General features: G+C 46.4%; 1 protein-coding gene across 1 annotated transcript; it reads left to right on the forward strand.

Moving 5' to 3' along the window:
- The first annotated feature begins 533 nt into the window (after positions 1 to 533).
- Positions 534 to 1,307, forward strand: LOC138887418 (uncharacterized). The gene has a single exon (XM_070169169.1). It carries the CDS (start codon positions 534 to 536, stop codon positions 1,305 to 1,307), a length of 774 nt encoding a protein of 257 aa, XP_070025270.1.
- Positions 1,308 to 10,485: the final 9,178 nt, after the last annotated feature.

A 10,485-nucleotide genomic window follows, 5' to 3' on the forward strand; every position in this document is an offset into this window, starting at 1 on the left:
ATTGGCTCTTAGCTCGCCTCGAGGCCCTCGAGATAATCGAGCTCGAGGTCACCATTTCTCTAACTGCGCTAGTTTTGTTCATCAATTCTTCTTACTTAAACTTAATATTACTTGTATATTTACTATTATTAGAATAAATCACATATTTTTAAAACCACAAATTATCTTTAATTGTTACTCACATTTTTCGAGGTAAATAGTTTGGCTCCCACCGTGGGGCTAGAGATAATAGTGATTATTTTAGTGCTAGTTTTCTAATAACACACGTTATTCTTCAAGCTTTTTCTTATTAAAGATTCTTTGATTTCAGGCTAAGATATGTCTAGCCCAAAAAACGCACCTGCTCATAACAGTGAGGGACTCAGAGAAAATAGCGGTATAGGGGTTAGTGTGCCACCCATAAACCCTGAGGGAGTGCCAAATATGGATCAGTTGATATCATTTCACATAACGCTCTAAACACGGATGCAGGCACAGACCCCGTAAGAAATGCACACAAGGAAGCCCGAGCCGGAGACTAAGGAACGCCAGGAATGGAAGAAGGGGGAGTCAACCTCCAAGTGATATTCGAGATGCTGCAATCTCAACATATCACCATTGCTCAACTTCAGAGTCAGAATAGGACTCCAAACATTGATGAACCAGTGAACGCCCGACATGCTGAACCAGCACTTGAAAGGCCCGATGAAAGTGGCTCGGGAACTGACCCCACAATCATGAAAATGCTCGAGGAACTGACTAAAAGGATCGAGTTAGGAGAAAATAAGATAGAAGTTAATGATAAGAAGGTGGAAACTTACAATTCTCGGGTAGACCAGATACCGGGAGCACCTCGAGTTTTGATAGGTCTAGATGCCAAAAAATTCATACAGAAACCTTTCCCCCCAAGTGTGGCTCCAATGCCCATTCCCAAGAAGTTTCGCATGCCCGATATACCGAAATATAACGGAACAACTAACCCTAACAAACATATTACTTCATACACTTGTGGAATCAAAGGAAATGACTTGAATGATGATGAAATCGAGTCAGTATTATTGAAAACGTTTGGGGAAACACTATCAAAAAGACCTATGATCTGTTATCACAACTTAGCTCCTAACTCTATTGATTCATTTGCTATGTTGGAGGACGCCTTTGTGAAAGCACATGCTGGGGCCATAAAGGTGGCCATAAGAAAATCAGATGTCTTCAAAATAAAACAAAGGGATGGCGAGATGCTAAAGGAGTTCCTGTCGCGGTTTCAGATGGAAAGAATGGAATTACCACCAGTCTCTGCTGATTGGGAAATTCAAGCCTTTATCTAAGGTTTGAATGGAAGAAGCTCGATTGCATCTCGACAGCTAAAGCAGAACTTGATAGAATAACTAGCTATGACATGGTTGGATGTGCACAATCATTATCAATCAAAATTAGGGTCGAGGATGGCCAGTTGGGAGCCCGCTTGTGCTCAATTGATCCTAACAGATTCGAAGCCAAGCCCCCGAGGGACACAGACCGGGGATCAAGATTCAACAAAGAATGATATCAACTATATGCCTATCAAAGGAATAATGGCCCGAGCCACAACACCTCTCGGAGTGATCGAAGAAGTGACCGAGGTCAAGGTTCTCGGGGGCTTATAAGAAAGAACGAGTTTGATAAGTACGCCGACCCCACTGAGGTCCCCCAATTATCAGAATACAACTTCAGCATAGATGCATCAGGAATCGTCTTAGCTATTGGGATAATCAAAGATACTAAGTGGCCCAAGCCAATACAGACCGATCACTCCCAAAGGAACGCGAACATGATGTGCAAGTATCATGGCACACATGGTCATAGAACGGAGGATTACAGATAGCTAAGGGAAGAAGTAGCTAGGTTATTTAATGAGGGCCACCTTTGAGAATTCCTAAGTGATCGGGCTAAGAATCACTTCAGGGAGAGAGATGCAGGCAGAAAGAATGAACCTGAAGAACCTCAACATGTCATTCACATGATCATCGGTGGAGTCAACGTCCCACTGGGACCTATATTCAAACGTACTAAAGTATCCATCACAAGGGAGAAATAGACTCAGGATTACATGCCCGAGGATACCCTCACATTCAGAGAGGAAGACATCGAGGCTTTATCTCAACCTCACAACAATGCACTGGTAATTTCTATGCTTATAAATAAAGTTCAAGTTAAAAGTGTTCTCGTGGATCTAAGTAGTTCGACAAATATAATCAGGTCAACGGTCATGGAGCATCTCGAGCTACTCGACCAAATCATATCGGCATCTCGGGTCTTGAATGGCTTTAACATGGTAAGTGAAATAACGACGGGAGTAATCATCCTCCAAGTCAACATGGCCGGAACCATACAAGACACCAAATTTCATGTCATCGAAGGTGACATGAGGTATAATGCTTTGCTTGGAAGGCCGTGGATCCATAGCATGTGGGCGGTGCCATCGACCCTTCATCAGATGATAAAGTTCCCGATGAATGATGGCGTGAAAATAGTATATAGAGAGCAGCGTGAAGCTAAGGAGTTGTTTTCAGTGCACAACTTGGCACCGGTATCGGAACCATCTACATCAAAAAAGTTGAAGGACGAACAAGTGGCCAAATAGCAATCACAGCCCGCGCCCGCGGTTGAGCCCGTGGGACAGGTGTTCGATGATCAGGTGGCTGAGGATGAAGAAGAAGATTTCCTAATCCCCCGAGCCTTCGTTTCCCCAGAGGAATTGGATGCGACGAAGTCCACGGTCGAAGAACTTAAGCAGGCTGTATACGGTGAATCGGAGGGACCGATTTCTCGCCACTAAGGTGCATTCGAGGAGTCATATTGGTATCTCAAGGCTGCAGGATTACGGTCAAGATCCCTCCCCCGAGGTTCGCTCACGACCCAACAAAGATTCTGAGGGTAGGGAACTCCTGAGGCAAGCAACTAGCATCAGTAGAGTCTAGTATCATGCCTAGCCGTCCCATCCCCGTGTCTTTACATTTAATGCATTCTGTACTATGTTGCATTCCCCCTCCTATATAAAGGGGATCCACGCCACTTTGTAAGGGGCTGATGTTGCTCCAACTATTCTCCACAAGATCAATAAGATCTTTCTCTTTCTTCTCTCTAACTTATCCGCTCTTACTCGCTCGTGACCATTCTTAGGATTTATTGCTTTCATACTTGTTCTTCATTTATTACTTGATATTGGCCATAAAGCCCCTTCTTATATTATAGTCTAACTGTTATCCCTCTCCCGATTACCCCCGATAGATCGAGCTCGAGCCAGATATCGACCCCGAAGCCCCTCATCGACCAGTCCGAAGCCCCGGTGGCAAGCCCCTCGGTTTGATTGTTGTTCCATTTTAGCTTGTATCTCTTCGTTAAACTTCATACTCTTAGCATCAACTGCTCTAACAACTAGTATGAATATAGATCAAGTATTTTTAGAGTCCCATTTACAAATTTAATTGTTGTTTCCATTTTCACGGTAAACAATTTAGCGCCCACCGTGGGGCTAAAAATAATAGTGATTATTTTCTTGTTGGTTTCATTACACAAATGCAAGTTATCTTTCACACTTTTTCTTGTCCAAGATCTCTTGATTTCAGGTGGAAATTTCTGGCTCGGTAAATAGGGTTGAGAATGACTGCCTCAAAAATCACGGCGAAAATGATGTGGCTGTTCCAGTCATTGGCGCACCACCGCAGAACCCCGATAGCACACTTGGACCGATTCCAGCGGATGCCGATTTGCAAGACGCGTAGCAGGTCGATGAAACCTCACACACCGATGGAAGCATACAACATATCGACCAATATGAACCCCAAAAAACCCAGCCCAAGAATAATAAGAAGTCAGTCTTCATGTTATTTTTGAAATGTTGCAGGCACAACAGTTGGCCATCGCTCAGTTACAAAGCCATCTAAAAACTACCACCATAGCAGCACCGGAAACAGCTCCCCCAGTCGAATAGGAATCTGAGAGATCGAGCAATAACGCATTGGTAGCCGATCCAACCATCATGAAAATGCTGGAGGACCTTACCAAAATGATCGAGTCAGGCGAGAAAATGATAGCAGCCAATGATAAGAAGGTCAAAACCTACAACTTCAGAGTCGATTAAATCTCGGGTGCGCCCCCGGTCCTGAAGGGCATAGATTCGTAGAAGTTCGTGCAACGGCCATTCCCCGACGAAGCGGCCCCGAAACCCCTTCCAAAGAAGTTCAGAATGCTGGAACTCCCTATGTACAACTGTACCTCAGATCCCAACGAACACATCACCGCCTATACGTGCGCGGTAAAAGGCAACGACCCAAAAGACGATAAGATTGGGTCCGTCTTATTGAAGAGGTTCGGGGAAACACTCTCTGAAGGGGCCATGATGTGGAATCATAAACTCACTAACCATACCGGCAGATTCCTCCATAAAGGCACACACCAGTGCCATCAAAGCAATAACGAGAAGGCCCGACACATCCATGACCGAGCAAAGGAAGAACAAAATGCTGTGAGAATTCGCATCTCATTCCCAGATGGAAAGAACGGGACTATCCCCAGTCTCAGATGATCGGACAGTACAGGCCTTCACTCAAAGCCTAAAAAACCAAGCCCGACGATCCCAAGGCAATTAAAACAAAACTTGATCAGGTACCCAACCAAGATCTGGTCGGATGCCCATATCCGGCACCAGTCGCATACCAGGGTCGTGGATGACCATCTGGCCCCTCGGGCTCAGCATACCCAAGCAGGCTCCTGGAAAAGAAACCAATGCCAAACAAAGAAAGGTACCTCCCATACGCCACAGACAGGATAAATGCCCCAAGGCGCAATCTACCTCGCAACGATCGGAGAATGGATCGAGGATAATATCCTCGAGGTATCATTATAAATCCAGATTCGACGGGAACACAAGGCCAGCGAGGGTGCCTCACCTATCAAGATACAATTTTAACATCGTGGTATCAGACATCGTGTTCACCGTCAGCGAAATCGGGGACACCAGATGGCCCAGACCTATTTAGCAGAATACCTCTCAAAGGAATCACAGCTAGGTGTATGAATTGTATAACAAGTGCGGCCGTGGGTCCGAGGATGGCCATCGGCTCTTGAGGAAAGAAGCCAAGTCAGTCAACAAAAACCACTGCCAAGAACTAATGAGCGACCGAATTCAAGTTTAGTCCCAAGTAGGGAGGGCAGCCAGGAAGAACGAAGCAAACAGGCCACAGCGTATTACCACGATAGTGGAGGAGCGACGACACTTTCAAAGAACTCGTAAAAAGGAGAGCACAAATGCTCGTCACCAGAGAAATGCAGATGTGGGGATATATCCCCGAGGACGCCCTTACAATCAGCAAAAAGGGCACCGAAACCTTGTCTCGGTCTCACACTGACACACTGGTAACCTTCTTCCTCACTCAGTTCATTTTAAATAAAACATGTGCTCATGAATTCAGGCGGCTCGATCAACACTGTTGGGTCGAGGGTGATAGGGAAGCTAGGACCGCCGGGTCAAATTATGCTCGCCTCTCGAATCTTTGGCAGATTCCAAATGGAGATCGTAACGACAAGGAGAAAGACCATTCTCTCAGTTTAGCATGACTGGCCCCGACCAGAACACCGAATTCCATATCATCAAAGGAGGCACAATGCATGGACACACCGCGCGAGGTCAGTGCACCCTCCCCACACACAAAAAGGATGAGATTCTATGCAAGGGACGGAATTAAAACCATCGGCAAAAGCAACACGCGGCAAGGGGAAAAGTCCACATCACATAACGCATTGCCAGCACCAATATCTCCACTCTCGAAAGAGTTGAAGGGTAAGCGAACCATGTTTTTGGCCGAGCCGGATTGAACACAGCGGAGGGCTATACTAGAGTCCTCGCTCCAAAACGGTAGGGACATACCAGACCTAGGAACATCATCTGCGCACCCCGCGGTAAGGTAAAACTACCCCTCCTTCGTTATTTTACACTAACCTGCATGCAGATACCCGTCTAGGGTGTTCAGAAGTGTTAACTCTACCCGAAGATCCCAAGGCCTAACAGCACCCTTCGCATTCTTTCCCCTCGGTTGGACATCTACCTTAAAGAAGGTCTCGCCAGTGAGGTTCTTAGCGGAGCGACGTGCCTCCTGGGAAGGATTCAACAAGCTTACCGGACTTTCTTCACAATCAACTCCATACCGGGAAAGGATAAACGAGATCCCAATAGGAAATCATGTACCGAGCCAAATGATCAAAGGAACCATGCCCGCACGGGCCGAGCTCACGATAATGAAACAACATGTATTTATGGCAAGCAATTAAAGAATATCTTTCAGCATCTCATACTCCAAAAAAGAAATATTTTAGCATGCTCGCGACAAGGATTCCCTCCATCGAATATGTCCCAAAATACTCGGAGACTTAGCGTCAATAATTAGTCACCCACAAGACATCAGGGTCAGAAGTACGAACTCATAAGGTGCCAATGAGGCAATTCCGAACTCATGAGTAACGGTCTTCGGGCCTAAGCAAACTCGATGACTCGGAGAGTGACGTCAATATCCATGCACTGGAAAACCCAAGGCTGTAAGACCCCGAGCGGGCAGACTCGGTCTAGCCAAATTTATTTTACATAGCAACAACAACTGTAAGACCTCAACAAGCATGACAAACTTCAAGACCTTAACAAGCATGACAAACTGTAAGACCTCAACAGGCATGACAAACTGTAAGACCTCAATAGGCATGAAAACTTTGTAATACCTTACTACACAGATAAAACTCAATCCCGAAGTTTAGGCTATATGTCGCATTTATAAGACTCCTGAAATGGCATACCCTCGATGTAGACGCCTAAACTATTACTCGGGATGAAAAATGGCTCCGGCCAAATGCATATGACTGCAGTCAAAACGGCTGCACCAACCTAATTAATGCAACTCGGGGACACCCGACCGTCGCTAACAAAATCGCAGGCCTTTACTTTGAATCTACTTCGAAAAGAACCGGTTAAAACAGGCTACCCTTAATAGGCAAACGAGCTTCGACCATGTCAGCTCCAAATCACAAGGCTTCGAGCTACTCAGCCAACGAGCTAAACATTCCGAGGTGCTTGAATATTGCCGCTAACGACTTGAAATTGAGGTTCTTCCCGAACCGATGATGGGTCAGGCAAAATTATTTCAAAAGACCTTAACGAGAGGAAAACAAAGCCTACAATATGCCCATAGGCAAAAGCTTAAGAGCCATTGTCGCCAGCCAAACGAGCCTTAAGGCCGCACACTAAAAGGTTGCAATGACCAACAACGTAAGAGCTACCGTCGCCAGCTTAAAAATTGAAAACATGAGGAATAAATGAGCTCGAGTCGTAACCCGATTCGGAGACTGGATCCAAAATAGTTAACTATACATGCCTAAGGGCACAGCGTAACTGCCATCGTCACTAGCTTCACAAGCCTTAGGGCCATATACATAAAAGGATCTGACCCAAGGCATAAGAGCCATTGTCGCCAGCCCGTGCAGACGTAAAACGTGAGGGTGAATTGAGCTCGAGTCGGAGCCCGACTCAGAGACTAAATCCCAAAGTGGTTAAAGTACATACTCCCAAGGGCAAAAAATAAAAGCCGCTACCGCCAGCCTAATGAACATCAGGGCCATATTACAAGTTCAGAGATTTCTAACGATCCAAAGGTCGAATCGACCAAATTGAGATCTTGACGAACAAGAGTACAGAAGATACAAATTGCGGGGTTCCCCCTCTTATTTTTACATACTGGCGGTGAATCACAATCTCAATCTACAACATATTATGAAAGCTATATACATAAAGAAGAAGGCAGGGAATAAACGTTCCCCTCTTCGATAGCTACGGCCCAGTGGTCCCCTCCTCACCGTCTTCAGCATCGGAGAGAAGGAACTTGGCATTATACTCCTCCCCTTTGGCTTGATCGATCTCCCCCGAGAGATCGAAATCCTTGGCATGAATCTCCTCGAGGATTTTCCTCTGGGATCTGAACCTCGCATACTCCTTACTATTGTTTGCACGATCATGGGCCCTCTTTAGCTCAGTTTTGGCAATGACAGCGGTCCTCGAATAGGCCGCCACTTTCTGTCCTGCCCTGGTATTACTCATCACAACCTCGGCCCGGACATTCACCACCTTGGTTTTCGCCTTCAAAAGCTCGGACAAAAGCCTTGCGATCATTTTTGCCCGAGCAGAATCGTTCACACGAATGACTTGGATTTGTCCCTCAAGAGCAGAAACCTCGGCCTGAGCCCTCTCTTTGGTCACAAAATGGGCACTCAGATGCGCCTGCAGCTCGAAGAATTCACATTTGACTCGGCCAACCTCGCCCTAGAGTTGTCCCAGCTCATCCTCCTTGTCCTTCAACTAAAACATCAAAACATCAAGACGCCAAGATAGAAAGGTAGTGCGAGCTAGCATGAAATACAGGGTACCTGTTACTCCAGGCAGATCTCATGGATCTGGCTCCTATCCACCCCACGCCATAAGGAAATGAGCTCGCCTTCCTTTGCCGCACAAAGAAGCTTGAGGGATTTCTCCCTGTCTAGAGCCTCCCGCAACGGGGCCTCGCAATGAAGCAGATCAGATTTAAGCCTGCCGAAGGCCTACAAAAGAAAACTAGATAAAGAAAAAGAAGAGGGGAAAAGGAAAAGCGCGGGGCCAGCACAACCTTACAACAGTCAAAACTCAACATAAGGTCAAAACGCTGAGCCTCGTCGAAAGCCGAAGCAACGTCTGACGGCGTACCACTTCCATAAGGTTACCGATCGACCGAATCGCTTCTTATTAACCGATGAGAGGGAGTCTCCTCATTACAAGACCTTTCACATCCCACAACGTCTTTTCTTTTATCAACAATCATTGATATTGAGGCCAACAATCTCTCCTCCCCCCCAGGGGACACGACCTCACTTCGAAAGGACCCCCGACACCTGTGACAGTTAAATCAAATAAACCGGCAAGAAAAGCACCATTTTTTAGGAGGAAGAGCGCCGAGCACCTACCATGATGCCTCGCCTCCCATCTCCCTTTGGACAAATATCGCCACAGACACCTATCATAAATCAAGCAAGCTGATAGCTTTAGAAACCACTCGTCTAAATTAGGGACCTCGCTAGGCAACCAACGAGTTGCTACAAATAAAGAAACAGAAAGATATCATTACGGAGCCAGCCTCCAGTCGAAACGAAGATAGTCCATATGCGGCACTTACGTGTGAAGTTCCATTTCTTAGGAAATGGAAAAAATTCTCAAGGAAGGATGTCGGTCGTTCGGATATGAACAAACCGATTCATCCATCCCCAGTCCTTGCCCTCCTCGCTGCCGACTACAGGAGCTTGGGTGGATCGACGCTAAAGAGAAATAAGGCCCCGGTATTGCAATGGCCGATACAACCTCACTAGATGGCTGGGGGTAAACTCTATCCCGGCCTTGTCGGCAAAATATCTCATCGCATGTACTATTCTCCATAGGGAGGGATGAACCTATGCCAGTGTTACTTGATATCTCCGATAGAAATCGAGCATGACTCGGTCGGGGGAACCCGTCGCAAAAACATGATTGTATACGCTTAAAATTCCCTTAGCATATGTCATAACGCTCTCCTCGGGGGAAGGTACTTGCAAAATCACAGCTTCCCACCATCCGCAATTTTTTCTGATCATCTCGAGGTTTTCCTCCCCCACTGATGAAATGATCCTAGACACATGCTCCCGATGGCCCGGAACATTGGGAAGTTTCCTCAGCGTGACAACTCTACTCGAGGCAGGGCATCCCGAGCCTCGCTCACCTGACGTCGGAGGCGAGCCGCTGGCGCCAACCGAATGTGGAACACATGAGAAAATCCCCTCCACCCGATGATCGGACGAAGACGCAGCAGCCATCACTACGACAAAGTAGGGAGGGAAACAATAAGGATCTGGGCAAAAATATTTTGAAATAAGGAAGCGGAAGGACTAGCACAAAGCGCCAGGCTCTGCAGAAGAGACAACCTTTTCAAAATAGTAAATTCACCACTTGAGAAACAGATGAACAAATATATAGAGGCAAAGCAACAACTACCCGCCTACCTAAGAGAGCCAAATAATTCTGGTCACATTAACGTCACCCTCTCCTAGGGAAGCGTAGTGGCGGAATCACCCCGACCCCCTTTTTTTATTATTATTGGATCATACGAATATTGTTACCCTACGCAACTCAAAAGCCAGCGGGACCTTGGGGAGCCCCCCGACATCATGAGCACCAGTCCGAGAGAAGCTGTCAATTAAACCCCGGGAGATGGTTGGTTCTAGGGTCCTAGTTGATCCGAGAGTAGGATCCGAAGGGCCGAAGCCGAGAGACAAAAGCTAAAACGCGAAAGCAAAGGGGCAAGGAGACTAAAAAAAGAGGGGAAGAGAAGGATTGACAGAATGAAAACCCCTTTTTTTTACATTGTCAAAAAGAAAAACATATTTACACAATCCATTCTCCCAAGAGCAGCATACAAGGGGAAAAGG

The sequence above is a fragment of the Nicotiana sylvestris genome, chromosome 3 (assembly GCF_000393655.2).
Source record: "Nicotiana sylvestris chromosome 3, ASM39365v2, whole genome shotgun sequence".
NCBI lineage: Eukaryota > Viridiplantae > Streptophyta > Magnoliopsida > Solanales > Solanaceae > Nicotiana > Nicotiana sylvestris.